Source organism: Salvia splendens, chromosome 14, assembly GCF_004379255.2.
Source record: "Salvia splendens isolate huo1 chromosome 14, SspV2, whole genome shotgun sequence".
Classification (NCBI taxonomy): Eukaryota; Viridiplantae; Streptophyta; class Magnoliopsida; order Lamiales; family Lamiaceae; genus Salvia; species Salvia splendens.
In genome coordinates this window covers 23,955,376-23,975,305 of record NC_056045.1, presented here as the reverse complement: position 1 = coordinate 23,975,305, position 19,930 = coordinate 23,955,376, and the positions used below count along the sequence as shown (strand labels likewise).

The 19,930-nt window shown below is 41.0% G+C and overlaps 1 protein-coding gene across 5 annotated transcripts; it reads left to right on the top strand.

Annotated features, from left to right (window-relative positions):
• Positions 1-10,062: 10,062 nt before the first annotated feature.
• On the top strand, positions 10,063-18,608 carry LOC121765016. Of its 5 annotated transcripts, XR_006042701.1 has the most exons (8): positions 10,063-10,804; positions 12,309-12,410; positions 12,679-12,924; positions 13,945-14,385; positions 15,190-16,932; positions 17,802-17,946; positions 18,239-18,259; positions 18,343-18,608. XR_006042701.1 is itself a non-coding variant. In XM_042161057.1 (6 exons), exons 1-6 carry the CDS (start codon positions 10,412-10,414, stop codon positions 17,811-17,813), a joined length of 2,937 nt encoding a protein of 978 aa, XP_042016991.1. In that variant the 5' UTR covers positions 10,063-10,411; the 3' UTR covers positions 17,814-18,608. The 5 variants fall into 5 exon arrangements, 1 of the variants encoding a protein (XP_042016991.1); XR_006042698.1 differs by having other exon boundaries at positions 18,239-18,608; XR_006042700.1 differs by having other exon boundaries at positions 17,802-18,259.
• Positions 18,609-19,930: the final 1,322 nt, after the last annotated feature.

The following is a 19,930-nucleotide window of genomic DNA, read 5'->3' as shown; positions in this document are numbered from 1 at the left end:
TTAACATTCCTGCAAAAGAGCCAGAAGCCGGAGAAGAAAACGGCGGATTCTCCCTCCCCCTCCAGACATGAAAGTCACTACCGCAGTAGTGTCGTATCTTCCAGGAGAAAGAATCCTCACCACCGATATGTTCCTTCTCCTCCTTGTTACCGAAATCACAGGAGAACTCCATCTCCACCATACCGTAGAGATGTCGGATTCGCTATGTATGGAGCGCTGAAGACTCCATTTTCGGATGATATCACCAGAACTCCGTTGCCACAGAATTACCGAACTCCGTCAGTGACTTATGACGGGTTAGTGGATCCTCATGATTTCCTGGGACGCTATCAGTATAATATGGCGAACCAAGGTCTCAATGAGGTTCATATGTGTAAGCTGTTTCCCGAGCTGCTCATCGGGAACGCAAGAAGGTGGTTTGATAGCCTCCCTCAAGGCAGCATTAGATCTTACAGAGATCTAATGGATGCTTTTCATAGGAGGTTCTTCCAGAAAGCTGAAACCCGAATCACTTCGGCTCAGCTGCTTTCTATACGTCAAGGTCGCGATGAAAAGATTAGCGACTTCATGACAAGATTCCACAAGGAATGCCTACAAGTAGATGATCTCAATGATCTACTTGTCATTTCGGCATTCCAAAATGGAATTCTGCCAGGAGCTCTCTACAGAAAGCTCGTTGAATGCAGTCCGCAAACAGCTCAAGAGATGTGGGACATTGCGGATCAGTTTTCTCGTGCTGATGAGGCAGACCGTCGAAAACGGTCTTTAGACAGCTCTTCCAGAGGAGACAAGAGGAAGCCCGATCATAGCGATCAGGGACATCCTCGCCGAACTCCTTTTGAAAGAATTCAAAGGGCACCGGTACAAGACAGATTGGGACCACGTCTCAATCCTGAGAAACCACCCGCTCAGTTCGTACCATTGAACAAGTCGAGAGCGGAAATTTTCGAACTGCATTCTGATATGTTCGAAAAACCAAAGCCGATGACGAAATCGGCCACGCGCCGAAGTCAGGATAAATATTGCTCCTTCCATCAAGACCACGGTCATGATACCGAGGAGTGCCGAAATTTGGCAGCAGATATTGATGTTCTTGTGAAAGTAGGGACGTTAAAAAAATACCAAAGCAAGCCGCCGAAAAAGAATAAGAAACAGAGAAGTGCGAACTGCGCTCCTCAGGATCCTAAAAGGCAACAGGATCCCGAAGATGATGACGAGCCACAATATGATGGAGTAATCCAGACTATTGACGCTCTCCCAGCCGGGAAGACTAAATCGTCTCTAAAATCAGAGCGCAGAGGCTTCAATCGAGAGGAGCCAACACATAAAAGGCTGAAGAAGGAGGAAGTAATTACATTTTCAGATGCAGATCCCGTCCCGGCCATTTCTCCTCATCAAGACGCTATTGTCATTCAAGCTGGAGTGGCAAACAAACTGATCCACAGAGTGTTTGTGGATACAGGAGCGTCGGTTAGCATTCTTTTTAAAGAATGTTTTGATAAACTGGAAATGGATCCAGCTCGGCTCAGTCCGGCCCCACTTTCTCTGAAAAGTTTCGCCCAGGAGGACACCCGCCCTGAAGGTATTATCAGCCTTCCGATTACGGTAGGAAGAGCGCCTACTAGCTCCAGTACGGTGATCGAGTTTTTTGTGGTAAAAGCTCGATCCCCGTATAACATTATACTGGGAAGAGACTGGCTCAACACAGTTCGGGCCATTTGCTCTACTTATCACCTCACAATCAAGATCCCCACTAAAGGAGGGATAGCAGTCATCCGAGGTGATCAAAAGAGAGCAAAAGAATGTCTGCAGATTGCGCTTAAAAGTGCCGAACAATCAGATCGGCACCATCAAGCATAGCAATCACAGCAGCCGGAGTCAGAGGCAGGCGAAATGAACGAAGTCACACCGGAGCCGAACTCGATGAAAGTTCAGTTATACGAAGATGATCCATCCAGAACGGTCAAGATCGGTTTCGCGGGAACACCTCTACTCCGGGAAAAGACCATCCAGCTCCTCAAAGAGTACAAAGATGTCTTTGCGTGGTCTCCGTTGGACATGACTGGAGTGTCTCCCGAGGTAATTACACATCGGTTAAATATTGATCCTTCAGTCCGGCCTATAAAACAGAAGCAAAGACTCTTTGCGGCAGAAAGAAATCAAGTCATCCATGACGAAGTCCGCCAATTACTGAAAGCGGATGTATTATTTGAAGTAAAATATCCTTCTTGGGTGGCCAATCCTGTGATGATCAAGAAAAAAGAAGGAGGATGGCGGATGTGCATAGATTTTACGGATCTAAATAAGCACTGTCCTAAAGATTGCTACCCCCTTCCCAACATAGATAAAAAAGTAGAAGCTCTGATAGGCTTCGAAATTTTCTGTTTTCTTGATTTGTATAAAGGATACCACCAAGTTTTAATGGATGAGAATGATGCTTCAAAAACGGCTTTCATTACTGACTTCGGTATTTTTGCTTATAAAAAGATGCCATTTGGTTTAAAGAATGCCGGAGCCACATATCAAAGGATGGTAGATAAGCTATTTCGGCACCTGATCGGAAAAGAGGTTGAAGTATATGTTGACGACATAGTTGTTAAAAGCAGAAGCACTTCGGAGTACGAAAACAATCTCAAATCCACTCTCGACGTGCTCAAAAAAGCCAACCTCAAACTCAATCCCCAAAAATGTACCTCTTTGGTAGATTCGGGAAAATTTCTGGGTTGTTGGGTTTCAAAGGAAGGACTCAAGGCAAATCCCCTAAAGGTTCAAGTTGTTCAGAACATGGCAATGCCGAAGTCCATACATGATGTGCAAAGGCTAACTGGATGTCTAGCCGCACTGAATAGATTCCTTTCCCAAGCAGCCGAAAAGCAAATGCCGTTCTTCAATGTTTTGAAGAAGGCACCAAAGTTTGAGTGGGGAGCCGAACAGAAAAAGGCTTTTGACGAACTCAAAAGTTATTTAACCGAACTTCCTACTCTCTCTGCTCCAACAGATGCCGAAGTGATATTCTTATATTTAGCAGCATCAGATCAAACCATTAGCGCGGTGCTTGTACGAGAAGAAGGCCTAAAACAGCGTCCTATCTACTTTACAAGCCGAGCATTAAGAGGTCCCGAAACAAGGTATCAACCTCTGGAAAAAATTGCTCTGGCATTAGTAAATGCAGCAAGGAGACTGCGGTCATATTTCTATGCTCACAAAGTATGCGTCTTAACCGATCTTCCACTTCGGCAAGTTTTGACTAAGCCAGAAGCATCAGGCAGAATTGCCAAGTGGGCCATAGAGTTGGGAGAACATTCAATAGAATATCTACCTCGGAAAGCCATCAAGGGACAAGCCTTGGCAGATTTTCTTGTAGAGGCAAAGTTCGATCAGGCAATCCCTATTATTGCCGAACAGAAAAATCCTACCGATGATGAACTAACACAGCCCCAGAAACCCGAAGTAGAGCCGCCGGACTGTTGGATTGGATTCGTAGATGGAGCTTCGAATAAGACAGGAAGTGGAGCTGGTATTCTACTTATCGCTCCCGACGGACACGAAGTAACTTATTCACTTCGGTTCTTATTCCCAACCACTAATAACGAAGCCGAATACGAAGCCCTTCTTGCCGGACTTCAGTTAGCGCAACGTCTACTTGTCAAATCTCTCAAAATTCATTGTGATTCACAAGTCATAGTGAATCACATGCTGGGTACAAGTGAAGCCCGTGGTGAAAGGATGAAAAAATACTTGGACAAAGCGCAAAGTATTAGCCGAAATTTCTCTTATTTTCGGATAATCCGCATTCCCAGAGCGGGAAATAGCCGAGCAGATACTTTAAGTAAGTTGGCCTCATATCCGAGCTCAAAGGTGGAGGAATTACCGCACAGAAGCATTGATGAAGCTGAAGTACACTCAGTAACCAGTTCACCAAACTGGATGACGCCAATATTAAAGTATCTAGATCAAGGACAACTGCCCGAGGATAAGAGAGAAGCAAGGAAAATCACATGCCGAGCACGTCGGTATGAACTTCATGAAGGAGTCCTATATAGAAAGTCCTACCTTCAACCGTTATTGCGATGTGTAGGACCAGAAGAGACGGATTACATCCTTAGAGAAGTTCATGAAGGATCTTGCGGTAGCCACATCGGAGCTAGAGCATTAGCTAAAAAAGTTCTGAGATGGGGATATTATTGGCCAACTTTGGTACAAGAAGCAGTACAGCTAGTTAAGAAATGTACGAAATGCCAAATCCATGCAAATATCCCAAGGACGCCGCAGACTGATCTATGTGCTATGCAAAGCCCTTGGCCTTTTATGCAATGGGGCATAGACATAGTAGGACCACTACCACAAGCTCCCCGGCAAATGAAATTCTTGATCGTTGCCGTGGATTACTTCACAAAGTGGGTGGAGGCTGAACCATTAGCTACGATAACAAGCTCAAAGGCATTAGATTTTGTCTGGAAGAACATAGTTTGCCGATTTGGCATACCCCATATCCTCATTTCAGATAATGGGACTCAGTTTACTGACAAAACATTCAAGAATTGGTGCCAAGAGTTGAATATTCAACAGCGGTTCACTTCAGTCTCTCACCCACAAGCAAACGGACAAACGGAAGTAACAAACCGTACTTTGGTGAAAGGATTAAAAACTCGGTTAGAACAAGCCAAAGGACAATGGGTAGAAAATCTTCCTCAAGTCCTATGGTCTTACCGAACTACACCAAAAACCTCCAACGGTGAAACTCCGTACAGTCTAGTGTACGGCACTGAAGCCGTAATTCCGGTTGAGATCGGCATACCCAGCCCCCGAACCCTTAATTTCTCAACAGAACTGAATGACGACGGACTGAGAGCCGAACTAGATCTTGCCGAAGAAAGAAGAGAATTGGCCTTCATAAAAGAAGCCAAGTACAAGGAGCAAGTAACCCGGTATTATAACCAAAGGGTGAAAAAGCTGCAGTTTCAAGTGGGAGATCTCGTATTGAGAAACAATGAAGTAAGCCGAGCAGAAAAGCTGGGCAAACTTGAACCCACATGGGAAGGTCCGTATCGGGTGTCAGAAGTCCTGGGAAAAGGGTCTTATAAATTAACTCACATGTCAGGAGAACAAGTACCCCGAACATGGCATATTTCCAACCTCAAGAAGTTCTATTTGTAAGAGACAAGGTCCGGTCAGTCTTGTGTCTAGTTCGGTCCTAGGGTTATGTGCTTTCATATTTTTATTGTTCTTTATACTTGTCGTTTTTTAAAGATTAAAATCTTTTTCGTCCTTTTTATTTGTCTCTCTATGTGCGTTTTGTCTCTTATAAATGTTACTGAGGTATATTGTTCCTTAAAGGCTGATCCCCTTTTTTTAGATCATGTATTAAAGACAATTGTGAGTCCAAGCTTCTAAGGAAGATACAAGATTCCACAATTCAGCTTAAGAAACAAGCAATTCGTCTGAAACGAACTGCAATAAGCCGAAAACCACTCCGGTTAACTAGGGAAAGTCCAATCCAAGCGATAAAACTCGCCAAATAAGGACACTAACTAAGTCCGGTCAAAGAAGAGTTTACTTCATAAGACCGAGGACGAGTACAATAAATGAAATAAAAAATCGCTGAACTGTAAATACGCAGTGATAGAAGCGAAATGAAAAAATTTCATTTACTAAGTCTTGTTGGGCATACAATTCCGCTGCCCTACGAGAATGCGTTACACCATTACAAAGGACTATTCTACTGTCTACGATTGCTAAAGTTGAGCCACCTATCCGAAAAATCCTCATGATGCTGAGTTCGGGCGTTCCGAGCAGTTGAAGAATAAGTAGGTGGACGAGATGCTCTGATCGACCTACCGCCTCTTCCCTGAGTCCGGGAAGTTCTAGCACCTCGGCGGCGAAGAGTCTCTTCACGAAGCATTCGCTGATCTTGCTCACTCATATTCACAACTCCTCTACGAACTTCAGGGCGTTCTTGTCTTGACGTTTCCGGTTGCTCCTGAGTCCGTTGCTGATTTGGAGTAGAATTTTGAGTAAGTGGATTAGAGGTTTGAGTTGGAGTGTGAGCATCTGTTAGCGGGAAACGGCTAAGGAATCTCTCGATTGAGGGACGCCGGGAAAGAATGATGTCGTACAAAGAAGCCAAGCGCCGCAATGATTTCACAACTTGTTGGCAAGCCGAGCTCTCCAGCACATTGTTCTTCCGGAGTACATGAAGCTTCTCCCACAGTTCATCAACTTGATTCTGAACTTCAGATATAGTCATTCCCCCGCGCCCGCAGATGAAATCTTCATATGCAGTCCTCTCAGCGATGACAGTATTCAGCTCGGCCTCCAGATCTTTCTTTATGCACTCTAAGTCCTTATTGTTGGACTCCAGCTCCACTAAACGAGCCAAGAGTTCATCATACTTCATCTGGTCATCTATAGCTTTTTTCTCAGCTTCATTTAAAGCCAAAGAGTATAGCCGCTTCCAGTGAAGTACCTCCAGCTCCTTAGAGTTAAGAATACGAAGCAGCTATGTCAGTTCGGCATTTCAGTTTACCGAGCAGGCAGTAAACCACAATAGGAGTAAAAGAGATTAAGAAAAGCTATAAGGAAGACACGAGTGTAGAAAGAAGAATTTTTTTCATTCACAAGAAAAAATTTACACAAGGAGGGCTTCAAGGCCATTTTACAAATAGAAAGAAAGAAACTAAACTAAGAGAAGGGAGACGAAATCATACTCCGCCAGTTTCGTCTCCGGCTTCCCTGTGGGTTTCAGCTTCTTTCTCCTTGTCGACCTCGGTCTCAGCCTCGGCCTCCCTCCTCCCTCCCTCCTGCTCGGCGCCCCCATCGCCGATCTGCTGCACCTCTTGCTCGGCGTGCCCGTCGCCGGTCTGCTGATCCTTCTGCTCGGTCTCCTTGCCGGCCTCATTTTCCTGCTCACCCTCTTCTTTGAAAATTGAAGCGGGTGAAACAGGCCCCAAGGAGGCAAAGATGGCCTCCATGTTCTCGTCACGGTCAGCACGGCAATTACGGACTCGTTCAGCAGAAAGCAGGACCGATGAAGACGCAAGCTCCTCAAGGAGCGGCAGACTCTGGAGACGCGCTGCAATCTCTCGGCCATACAGCGGCAAGACGACTTCGGGTTCCTGCTCAACATTATCGGTCATCAATTTCAGCAGATCACCGATAAGGGCCGAAAATTGATTGCTCAAAAAGAGTTTCTCCGTGTAAACACGGAGAGCCTCCCCCTGAGCAACCACGGCAGCCGCCTCCCTCTGTGTCGACCGCTCTCTCTGGATGATGAGCTGGTCTTTGGCACGCTGGGCTTCATCCTGAGCCGAGATCATAGCGGCCCTTGCCCTCTCAAAGTCTGCCCGAGCCTGTTCGGCCTGGTGACGAGCAGCATTCAAATTCCTCTGCATCTCATCATAATCGCTGGACGCTTTAGAGAGTTCAACTGTGACGAGTTTGCAGAGCATATTGTTCCTCTGAAAATGGAAAAAGGAAAAAGTCAACAGAGGGGCCACAAAAAAATATAGGAAAGAAGCAAAGCCAGAAAATCAAGAAGAAAATTCACCTCTACAAAGTCCTTTGGCCATAAAAAGGGCTCAGAGATATGTTCCGAAGTGGCCGTAACCACTCCTGATCCATAACCCCCCTGGACAATGTCTCTCTCTGGCGCTTTTGGGGGTTTCTGAGTCTTCGCCTTCCCCCTTGCCGAGGTCGATCCCGGCTTTTTTGGATCCGAAGACTGACTCGAAGAGGTCTTCTGCCTCTTCGGATTCTTCTCGGCATCAGACGCCGAGCTGGTGGTTTTCTGTTTCTCCGGCTCCTTTGATTCGGAGGATTTGCGACCAAGCTTGCTTAGCATGTTCACTGCCAAAAAACAAGAAAACAAAGTTAGTTTTCGCCGCTAAAGCAGTAAAGCATAAAAAAGAAATCCTCACCCTCAGTCTCTTCGTCCGAAGACGAGGAGTCGAACACGAAGTCACCCTTGACGAGCTCAGATTCCAAATACTGTTTCCTAATCATGGGAATCTTATTGAGCCCGCCCTCGAGCTCGTCCAACGGTTCTACCCGAGGATGAGGAATTACGGACTTCGGCCCTCTCCAGGAAAAGTCCGGAGCCGCTGTCCTATTGTAAAAAAAGAAGCGATTTTTCCACATCGGCCATTTGGTTTTACAGAAGGCTCTAAAGGGCTGTAAAGGGATCAAGTAAAACCAGGATCCCTTTCTCTTAAACTGAAAGAAATTAAGGATTGCCCTCAGAGACAGATTATTTTCTAGTCTACGCAGCTCGGCAGCAAAGGCCGATAAGTGCCTCCAAGAATTTGGAGTCACCTGACCTAAAGGAAGTTGGAAAAAATCAAGAAGCTCTACAAAGGCGGGGGGAAGAGGGAAACGAAGTCCGCATTCTAAGCAGGCTTCGTAAACGGTGGCATAACCCTCCGGCGGCGAGTTAGCCCTATGAGTGTCGTCGGGAATCACCACTAACCCCCCAGGAAGAAAATATTTTCTGTGTAAGGATATCACAGTATCCTTACTCAAAATGCTGTGAAAATATTCTACCGTCTTCTCCCCGGACTTTTTCCGGCCAGAAGATCCCTTACCCCCCTTCCTACCACTACCCGATTCAGAAACAGTTTCAGAAGAAGAAGACATGATTCTTACTCTTTGATGGTCGAAAGTCTCTGAAGAAATTCTTGAAGAAGCGGAAGAAAATTTTACGAAAAAGAGAGAGAATGCAGAAGAAATAATCGCAAAAGTGTTCCAATGATGAAGAAAGGAAATATTTATCAGATTCGCAGAGGCGTTTCAAATTCGTCGCACCGTCTCAAATCCCACTTTTTCTGGATTCTCTGGCCGGATTTGCTGTCACATTTAATGCAGACACGTGCAGAGCACGTCCCCTGACGTCAGCCTCCCCCTTACACTTATCCAAAATGCCGAAGTGATTCACTTCGCTTTTCGGGGGGGGGGTGGTGATGGGATACGAACTAAACAACTAAACAATAATTGCGAGCCCAATAGCAGTGACGGCCCATCAGCCCAAAACCCAAGAAAGAGTATCAGTTCGGCACAACCAAAGAGTTCGGTCACAGCCTATAGCTCGGTAAAAGCCGACCAATCGAGCTCAACTCTCAGATCGGCAAAAGCTGATCGGCAAAGTTCAGCAGTTCGGTCTCAGTATTCGACCGAACAAGGAGATAGTGGACCCATGCAGGATCTCCACGACCTCCATTACACCCACGATCTATTTAGTGGTATTAAGCAGTTATCAACCCCCCTACCAGGGCTGCAAACCACGATCTTAGTTCGAATGTATAAATAGAACTTAGATCAGATAGACCAGGGTTAAGTTCTCTAGATCCTGAATCTCATATAGCAAATCAGTATTGTAATCTGTAAGCTAGATCAAGCAATACAAATTTGCCCTCTATTCTTCCCGTGGACGTAGATTTACCTCAGTAAATCGAACCACGTAATTTTCAGTGTTGTGATCTTCATTTATTACTTGCATTTATTCCCATCAAAAATTCGCTAAATCATCAAGTACCTCATTAGACATTCAACATTTGGTGGAAATAGGTTTTTAGGCAATAGTTGGCAGATGTGTTTTTTTACGTGAATAAGTGTTTATCAAGGGGTTCTAAGTGTAAAACATATATTTTTAATTTTTAATAAGATTCAAATATCAAATAAGAATAATGATGAAAAAAAAAAGAAACGATATATTTTTAGTTGAAAGGAGGGGGAGTAGTAATTTTGCAGTTTCAACATCATGAAACGATGCAATAATTCAAAATCTTCAATTTGTCGCAAAACGTTTCTGGCTGTATCAACTTAGGTGACTAAAAATGTAGGTGTTAATTTTCTACAAACTTAATAATTGTTGTAACATTTCAACAATTCACAAAAGGAGTAAAATCCCAGTAGAATTAGGTTTTCTATTGTTCCTCATACAAAAAGCCTTTTTGATAGACCTATGCAGGTGGGCTTGGCCCATTATTATAGAGAAAACGACGCCGTCCTGTCTTGTTCTGCCCTTTCCTTTTTCGTCGTTTTTAATATAGGTTGTAGTTTTACGAAATCCCAATTCGCAATCACCATTCAACCCCGAAAAAACCCTTCTTTCTCTCTCCACCCCCTTCCCCACTCTGTCGGAAATTTCATTTCTCGGATATGCATGTGCCCTTGATGTTTCGATGAGTAGAGTCCCGCTTGTACTGTTAGAAATTCTTTGTTAGATTTCAATTTGTTGTCAGCGGTAGTTTTTGTAATGCTTTTCAATTGATTTTCTTTAATGTGTACTTTTCCGAATTGTGATTTGAATGTATTAGCTGTTATTTTGCGGTAGCTTTGTTGAGTAGTGTGTGATTCTAGTATTGGAAATGACCAAGAGTGATGTAGAGTTGGGGATTTTTTAATCTTTTTGGTGGAAATGGAGAGCACACGAAGATCGTTCGACAGATCTCTTTCGAAGGAACCGGGACCGAAGAAACCTAGGCTTACAGAGGACCCTACTGCAGCGGATCGAATCTCCAATGGCCGTGCCGGATTTATCCAACGTCCTGCTATTTCGAACCCTGCTGTTGGCGGAGGCCCAAGGACTCAGAGGGACCGAGACTCGGAAAGTAGCGATTCTATGCGGGGGTCCTTTCATCACCAGACAGGGGCGCAGTTGCATCAGGAACTGGTGACTCAGTACAAGACCGCGCTGGCTGAGCTGACTTTCAATTCGAAGCCCATCATAACCAACCTGACAATTATTGCTGGAGAGAGTTTGCCTGCGGCCAAGGCCATTGCAGCTACTATCTGCAACAATATTATTGAGGTGACTCTGAATTTTTAAGCTTATCTGGTTGTATTTAGTGATATCTGATTCCACCCAAATTGTAAATACGTGTAATTGTAATTTAGTTGCTGTCAATGGAAAATGGCATGGCGTGTAATGAAATGAGTATCTGATTTTAATTTGCTGAAGTTTTGTATTTGCAACAAATTTTACCCATTTTACATATTTAATTGGGTTCCTTCATAGATATTTGTGGTGATGCGACTATGATTGTTTGCTTGGACTCCAATGATTGAAATTATGATTATATAGTTGCAATTGATTGGGATCCTATCGCTAAAATGTTAATCTTATCCAATGGCCATGCAAAATGCGAGTCAACCAATACCCACTGTGATATAATTCTCTAATATTTCACCTTAGCTGCATTTTATTATTTTATAATTTATAATTTTTTGGTCAGGAGATCTCTTGCTTTTAATCGTTCTTATTGTATTGTTGTTTCTTAAGTTCTTATTGTATTGTTGTAACTTAAGGCAGCTGTTGTGTTAAATACTCTAAACTGGTTGGTGTAGATTTTACACTACATGCTGAAGTTCTCCTCACTGTATGAGCTAATGATCAGCATTGCCCTTCATTTTAATTGCATAGGAATATGTCATACCAGGTCTTGTACTGTGGCCTTTTTGCATTTAATTGTACATGCTACCTGTTGGTACACGTGAGATGGATGATCTATTTATAACTGAATTCTTTGCTGCCTCCATGTGGTTTCAGTTCTTTTATCAAATAGTATTACTTATAGACATGGGTTTGAATTACAAACCTTTTTCTGAAGACATGTTGTTTGGATGACTGCTTGAAGCCAATGGAACTATTATTTTATTTATTATTCATTTATATTAAAGTGAGTTTGGTGCATTTTTGTTATTTATCACATGCTTCATCCCTTGACTTTGAACATTCTTATTCTTGATTTTGAGGAAGCTGGCTCTAAATAGTGCTGAAGAGTGGCATTCATCAGCAATGACTCGCGAATCATGTCCAATCATCATCATTTTTCTAAAGAAGTGTCCAACTATTTACTGTTCGGCACTCCCCAAATGGCTCTGTTATACTTATTTCAATTTGCTCTCGTTGTTAGTTGCAGCCTACTATCTTTTTTTCAGATGTTCAACTTGATTTCCTACCAATTAAATTTTACCCTGTTTAGGTTAGAGAACACTATGAATCTAAAACATACTAAGGCCAGCACTATAATATCTGGAGATGTCCACATGACTGAATATGAAAAATTAAATTGGCACTATACAAGTTTAGTTTCAGCTCCAATCTGGAGAATTTGTAGCAGAGTATGGTCTATTATCTGTCTTTAGGTCAATGAAGAGCTTTCAGCAATTATAATCTGGTTCTTATTTCATGCTATCTCACCTTTTGCCTTCTTTGTGCAACATGCTTTGCCCCTAATGTTTATTTCAGTAATTCCATTATCTTCCAACTTATACTTGGGACATTATGCCTGATCTCCGGAAATCACGTGCAGGTTCCTAGCGATCAAAAACTGCCTTCTCTGTATCTATTAGACAGCATTGTGAAAAATATTGGGAGAGATTACATAAAATTCTTTGCTTCCAGACTACCGGAGGTCAGATCTTGTAATGTCTGTTCTTGACTATCATGACTTGGATTAATTGTTCATTGTAGACATACCCTTCAGTCAACATTTGTTTTTGACTTATTCCATTTAAGTTTGAAATTAAGGAAACAGATGTGGGTAGACACCCCTTCTCAGTGGCCCTTAATTTGTCCTTGCACTATTGGGTCGGTAGAGGGATGCTAGGTTGTTGTTTCATTTGTCCTTTGATTTCATTTCCACCATTTTATAGCTTTTTTTCCCTCCATTTTGGGTTCAGGTCTTCTGTAAGGCATATAGACAGGTTGATCCTTCAATACACCAAGGTATGCGGCACCTCTTTGGCACCTGGAAGGGAGTCTTCCCCCCACAGTCGCTTCAGCTGATTGAGAGGGAACTTGGATTCACCTCTGCAGCTACTGTATCAGCAGCCTCTAGAACTGAATCACAAGCCCAACGTCCTGCGCATAGCATTCATGTAAACCCTAAGTATTTGGAGGCAAGGCAGCGACTGCAAACCAGCAGGGTAAGGGACCTAGTTCTTTGCAGCCACCTTCATTAATGAGTGTACATTTTTATGGCTGTTTTGAACATTTTAGTTATAGTTTAATTTGGTCCCTTTGATTCAAGCTTTTGTTCTGCTTGTTTCCATGACTTCTATAATAAACATAAAATATTTCTTAAATCCAAAAGTACCATATTATATATGCTGTCTTGATATGTTAGAACCATATGAAAACATTAGTATTGTTCTGTTTAAATTTAAGCCACTGGTAAAAAACAACTACCAAAGGATCTAATTCGCTATAAGGTTTGGCTATAGAATTCAAAGTGAGTGTTATATGTATTATGCATACTATCTTTTTGCTGCATTGCACATATTTTTTATTTTTATTTTTATTTTTATTTTTATTTTTATTTTTATTTTGTAACAGTTCTTAGTTTAGTGGTTTCATGCCAATCGTGGATGGATGCTTGCTTTTAAGATATGGACAAGTGTCATTCCACTTCTAAATATTTAATATATCAGTGTTGCATCCTTCTGGCTAGACAATTTTTTTCAATTGAAAACATCCCTACTGAATTCGGTGAAGGCTAGAGGTGCTGACAATGACAGTAGTGGAGCCCTGTTGCACTCCAATGAGGATGTTGAAGCACTGGAGAGAACTGCTAGTATAAGATCTGGAAGATCATGGGCTGATCATTATGCTAAGGGTTTGAAGGAAATGCTACCTTGCAATGCTTCACAAATCACAATTGTTAAAGATTTAAAGTGATATGGCACAAAGGTGGCATACTTCCATAAAGTCATCTATCTACTAGCGTAGTACCTCAAGATCATATACAATTAAATATTGTAAAAGAATTGGAATTCGACAATTTTCTCTATGGAATTTGATAATTTAGAATGTTTTCATAAATGGCCCATTGGTGCTGGGTGTGCCAAGTGTATCGGTCCTCCATGATACATATCATTGTTTGCTACCATTCGTGATGATTTTTCTTCTTTACTTTGTCTAACATAGGTTTCTAATCAATCACGCAGTCTATCCAGCAACATCAAAGAGATCAAGTAAATAATCCAGTTCGTGAGAAAAGTTCTGGTGTAGAATTTGCAGATGATTATGGTTCTGGTGTCTTGGGGCGTTCAGGCTTGGGAAGTGGAAGGATGACAGAACACCTTAAAGATCCTGGATATGACAGGCCCTGGGATGAATCAGACAGTGATTTGATTGGGATGGCGAATCAAAAGAATGGTTTTGGTCTGAAACATGGATTAGAAAGCTTTGTTGCCCACGAATCCGTACATTTTGACTCAGATCTACAGCCTAAGAAAAATATATCCAGTAGGAACACAAATGGGATGAGGGAGAACTGGAAAGACTCTGAGGAGGAGGAGTATACCTGGAGTGAGATGAACTCTAGACCTACTATAGCTGATGCTCCAACTAAAAATCAATGGGCCCCAGCCAATTATGATAGAGTGGTAAGTATAATGTTGACTGAGTTGATTGTTGCAAACATTATATGATATTTTGCTAAAAAGAGCCCCCTTGAGTGCTAATAAGCTGTGTTGGCCCGGTAGCCTTGTCCATTGGCTACAAGTTGCAGATGAATCTATCATTTGCAAGTAAATGTAGGCCAAAGTGCTTGATTCATCCATGTATGCTGTACCTCGTAGAATGCTTCACTACCTTTCTACTAAACTATCATTAGGACAATTTGTGGAAAAATATGAAAAGCCTTGCCATTGTTTCTTGGTCACTCAACAAACACTGGTCATTTGGACTCCATCATTGAACTAGTACAGAATTTGACTGTCTTGAGGCCAGCACCTTTGATCTTAATTTTGTGAGTAGAATACTAGAATAACCTATTCTTCTTAAATTGATTTTGATGGATTAATTTTTATAATTTCCACAATTATGCCCTACCTAATTAAAACATAAATTTTTAACACAGAAAATTGCATGTGTATTTATGAATACCTATGTCTAAGGAGTCTCTTGTATAATTATAATTTCAGCAAAAATGAACTTCTTTGGCAGCTGCCGCTGATCTTAGATTCTTCTAACACTGTCCCCATGATGACTACTATCCATACGTTTTATTACTTTGTTTTCTGCTTTGTGTTTGCACTCCGTAGTTTCAGTTGGTTTGTTCCTTTTTTTTCATGTTTGTCATGATTGTGATGAACTTTCTGTAATAAGATGTGCTAGAACAGTAATATTATTAGATAACCATACTCTTTGCAGTAAGTGTGATATCGTTTATGTTGCCCCTTGTGCAGGATTTTGAAAGCCATCTCCCAGGACATCAAAATATACATGATATTGGGCCAAGGGATGATGATGAACTTTCAATTGATTCCATCTCCATGGATCGCAGCCAAGTGGCTTCGGGGGCTCAAGTGCCATTGTGGTCACAAAAGCTGCATCCACCAGAAGGGAGTATGCATTTAGGGAGTGGTAAAACCTTATCAGTTCAGTCTGAGGGATTTGCAACTGGGTTGAATAGCACCAAAAGTACAATGGGCAAGACCCATTCTCAGTCACAGCTCGGTCAATCTCATATTGGAATGCCAAGCTTTAAGTTCCCGATGAATGAAACACCTTTGTCGAAAGGATCAATGAGTCAAGAGCGGCAGACTCTTGCCCCTCCATCCTCAGCACGATCATTAGTGCATCAACGTCCTCCGTCACCTTCTGTTGCTTCTCATGGCCAGAGTCAATTTCTAAACAATTCTTCTGAGCGCAACCCCACAGCTACAGGTCCTCCTAAAGATCCTCGAAGGCGTCCAGGGCAAAAGAACACGAACTATCCTGACCAAGTTTCAACGGATCCTCCTATGCCAACTCGGGGAGTTTATCAGGCAAGCAAACAGAAGCCGCAACCTACAAATCTACGGTCTACGTCCACTATGGCACCTCCCACTCAACAAAGGAAACATGCTCCTGCTGCTCGACCAAGAAGTGTTGAAGTCTCTCAATTTGAGACTTCTGTGCCTGAACACCGCTTGCTATCATCACAAATTTCAGGCTCTGGAAGCCGCTCGTCGATGGGGAATTCATCTTCCGACCAATCGAATCCTTTTACTGTTGATTCCCCTGGAAAATCCATTACTAGTTCACTAACAGGTAGCTTAAATAACCCTTTCAGTTCTCAAGAAACCAGGCCCGGTTCATCTGTGAAGATGCCAAGTGCAGTTAATTCCACCTCAAATCCTTTTTCCAGTCTCTTAAGCTCATTGGTTGCAAAAGGCCTGATATCTTCTTCGAAGTCTGATCCAGTGTTGTCCACATCACCTAAAACTGATCAACCTATGGACAAAGTTCCAGAGACTGCCAAACCTAGTTCAGCTCCAGTTTCTTCTGTTCCAGTCACATTGTCAAAACCTATTGTGTCTGTGAGTGACAAGCCATCTTCATCTGAGGCTACACTTAATACTTCTGACAGATTGGCTCCCTCAACAGACAAGATAAAACATCTTATTGGTTTTGACTTCAAGCCAGATGTAGTCCGTAAGTTCCATCCAGATGTGATTAGTGATCTTCTCTGTAATCTTCCACATCTTTGTACCATATGTGGTCTTAAACTTAAATTTCAAGAACAGCTTGACAAACACATGGAATGGCATGCATCAAAGGTTCCTGAGGATGACCCCTTGAGTAAGATTTCAAGGAGTTGGTACACAGATGTAGTTGATTGGGTTTCAGGAGTTGGTAATGCTCATCCTCAAAGTAGTCCTTTGGATATTGGAGGTTCAGGTGATATACTAGAAAGTAATGAGCCATTGGTCCCAGCAGATGAGAGTCAATGTGCATGTATATTGTGTGGTGAGCTGTTTGAAGATTTCTACGATCAAGAAAACGATGAGTGGATGTTTAAAGGAGCTCTTTACTTAACCATCCCATCCCCGAACGAGGGACTTGGAGCCACAAGTGATACTTTGGTTCTTAGTCCGATAGTCCATTCTGACTGTATATCAGAAGACACTATGAATGACTTGGGACTAGCTTATGATGTCAAAATGGTGAGTGATTAATACCTCTGTGCACTGGAATCTGTAGTAGAATGGAAGATCAAGTTTCATGAGAATTTATTTTTGCATTGCAAGATCTATCCCATATTCCCATTATGTTCATAATTGAAAGTAATATAAACTCACATCCAAGTACAACATTGACTGAAGCTGGGTTGAGTAAGTTGAAATTGAAATAGGTGAACAGGATGTAGTAGTTCATATGTGAACACCTTTTGGTCATGGTAACTACTGCGATGTTTTCTTAGGTTAGGCTTATGGTTATTGGTTACAACTAAACTTGTGTTAATAGTTACCTAAACTTGGTTCCGAGTGCAATATTCACTGGAGCTGTGCCAAATAAGTAGATACTGAAGTCTGCCAATTTGAGAGTAGTTCAAAAATGAACGTCTTTCATCTTGGAATGTATTGCAGTGTCCTATAAGCTTAGGTTTGTGGCTCCAACTAAATTTATATTGTTTGTTAGAATAACAACTTAGTTTTTTAGATTGGTTTTCTTTTTTCTTGAAGTTGGGGCTGTGAAGAATGATGAGAGGGGATATTTTCTGTGGCCTCTTGAAGTACTATTACTACTATTACAAGTGAGTTTATAATGGAAACATTGTTATGTTCATTTATATGTTATGATGTAAATCAAGTGGATTTGATTGTACATATTGAACTTATAAGCTATAGCTCTAATGACAAGCCTTGTAAATCATGGGGATTTTAGAATTGGGATATTTTTAAGTACTGTTAGTCAAGTTTAGTAGTAGAAGTTTTGATTACACTGATAATTACCTTTTTCCAGTTCTTTGCCAATGTCCTTCTTCCAACAATATAATTTGTATTGATGTAATTAATCTTGGCTGAATTTGCAGGAAAAGGAATAATATCTCGAGGAGAGTAAGAATTAATGATGCTCGCTCACAATCAATGCCTATAGTGCCTAGCACGGAATGGACAGAAATTTTGCATTTACATTGAGCTTGTAGTTTATGATCATAGTTAATGGCTATGCACCGTGTAAGCTGTTCCCTCTTGTTCAATTTTGAACCTACTCGAGCTTTACTTTTTCCTCCCTAAGCAGGAGGAAATTATAGAGAGATGATTTGCTATGGTCCTTACTTCTTAATTTAAAGTTTGTTAGCTCATGAATAGCATCATTCATGACATGCTCCCTGACAAATGATTCCAGTCTGTGATTTAGATACAAAAAAAGTTAGGTTCAGTGATTAGAGCAGAAGGATAGATTATCACTGAGGTGGTAAATTGTACTGCACTTTGCCCTGAGATGATGTTTTGATTTCTTGCTTAGGGCTTGGATATGCCATTGAAGGTATCGTGCCAGCATTGGTGTCCGTATTATGTTCCAGATCTCTTATATGATGATACCAAATGCTAATGTTAATCTTTCGGCAGGATGTCATGCCTATTTCAGACATGCATGATGCACCTCTATATATGGTTATATGTACCTTGCAACAGGTAAAATGGAATCATCATTTTGTAGACTTCTACTTGTTTTTTTGTTTCTCATGAAGGTTGTATTATTTAGATAACTGGCCTCCCTGCTAAACGAAAGCGTTCCTTGTAACTTGAGAACCCTGCTTCTGTATAGGCTCTTTCGACTTCTGTTGGTATTGGTTTATGATTGATGTTTTAAATAAGAAGTCAGATTTTTCCTACAACTTTGTGAAAGTGAATTGTATTGCATATAATTTTACACTCCATTTGGATGGGACTCTGAGTTCTTGTGTTACGTGTTAATAAAATTTGTTATCATAGGATAATTGGTGATTATTCAATCGAGCTGGTGATATTGTTCTTAATTTTATTGTAAAGTCCATGTTAAATTTTCCTTAAAGTTAAGCCATTATAATGATTCACGATCTCATTTGTCGAGCTTCTTATATTGAATTGCTCAAGTGCCCACAACCTTTATTGTTAAAGTTTATTCGAATCAGTATTCAGTTTCAAAGAAATAATCCTTTATACGCGTATATGCCATCATAATATAAATGTCCATTCTTTTTTATAGTACTCCGTAGTATTTTATTTCTTTTAAATCCTTTTAACGTTAATAATGCTGTATATATCAGCAAAGAATCAATATCTTTATTTTTGTATGTCGCCCATGTATTGTAGAATTGGGATTCGCACATCCCATTAAAATTAGATTATTTCTATTTATTTTATTTTATTAACTAAATGAATCAAGTCAACCAATGATTCAATTGGAGGGAAGAAATGTCAAATGAGATGAAGTTTAAGCCAAAAATAAAATTAGATCAAACTATCAGTTGATAAAGAAGATGAGACTAAACATGCTTGACCCCAAATTTTGAAAGAAATCAAATTGGGAAAATGGGTTGTCTCTCTTGTCTAATAGTTCAAGTGGTAAACCAGAAAAAATACAGATTTATGTTCCATTGATTTTCTTTTTCTCTTACAACCAAAAATAAACTAAGTCAAAATTAAGTACTACCTCCGTTCCATAGTAATAGAGTCATTTTGCCGTTTTGGTACGTTCTATAGTAATAGAGTCATTTCTTTTTTTTAGTAAAAGTCAATACATTTCTCCACACATACTTTACTCTCTCTTACTTTATTCTCTCTTCATCTCTCTACCTTTTTCATTTTCCACTTTATTCTCCATTTAATCAACTCATCAAACATAATTTTTCTTAATATGGAATGGAGGGGAGTAGTGTATATAATTGTGACGTATGTATAGAGTATAGAGATCTTATGTTTGAGGTGACGAGAGAAAAGTCGATCCAACCAACTCCACATTATTTTTGTTTTTATCGGTTTCTTTCCGCTACTTTTTCCCTTTAATTTCTTCATGTTCCAACCACTTGTAAATGTTTTAACTCGTTAATATACCACATAGTACAAGTACTAAAAAAATGTTATTATTCTGATCCAAATATGATTGAATAATCATAAAGTTATAAATAAAAATATGGATACAACAACGAATTTGAATATTTAAGGGAACATATAT

Excerpts from the sequence above, each read along its gene's own strand:
- LOC121765016 (XM_042161057.1), top strand. The coding sequence starts at position 10,412 with ATGGAGAGCACACGAAGATCGTTCGACAGATCTCTTTCGAAGGAACCG. Across the intron at positions 12,411-12,678 it reads TTGCTTCCAGACTACCGGAG|GTCTTCTGTAAGGCATATAG; the intron begins GTCAGATCTTGT and ends TTTTGGGTTCAG. Across the intron at positions 12,925-13,944 it reads AGCGACTGCAAACCAGCAGG|TCTATCCAGCAACATCAAAG; the intron begins GTAAGGGACCTA and ends TCAATCACGCAG.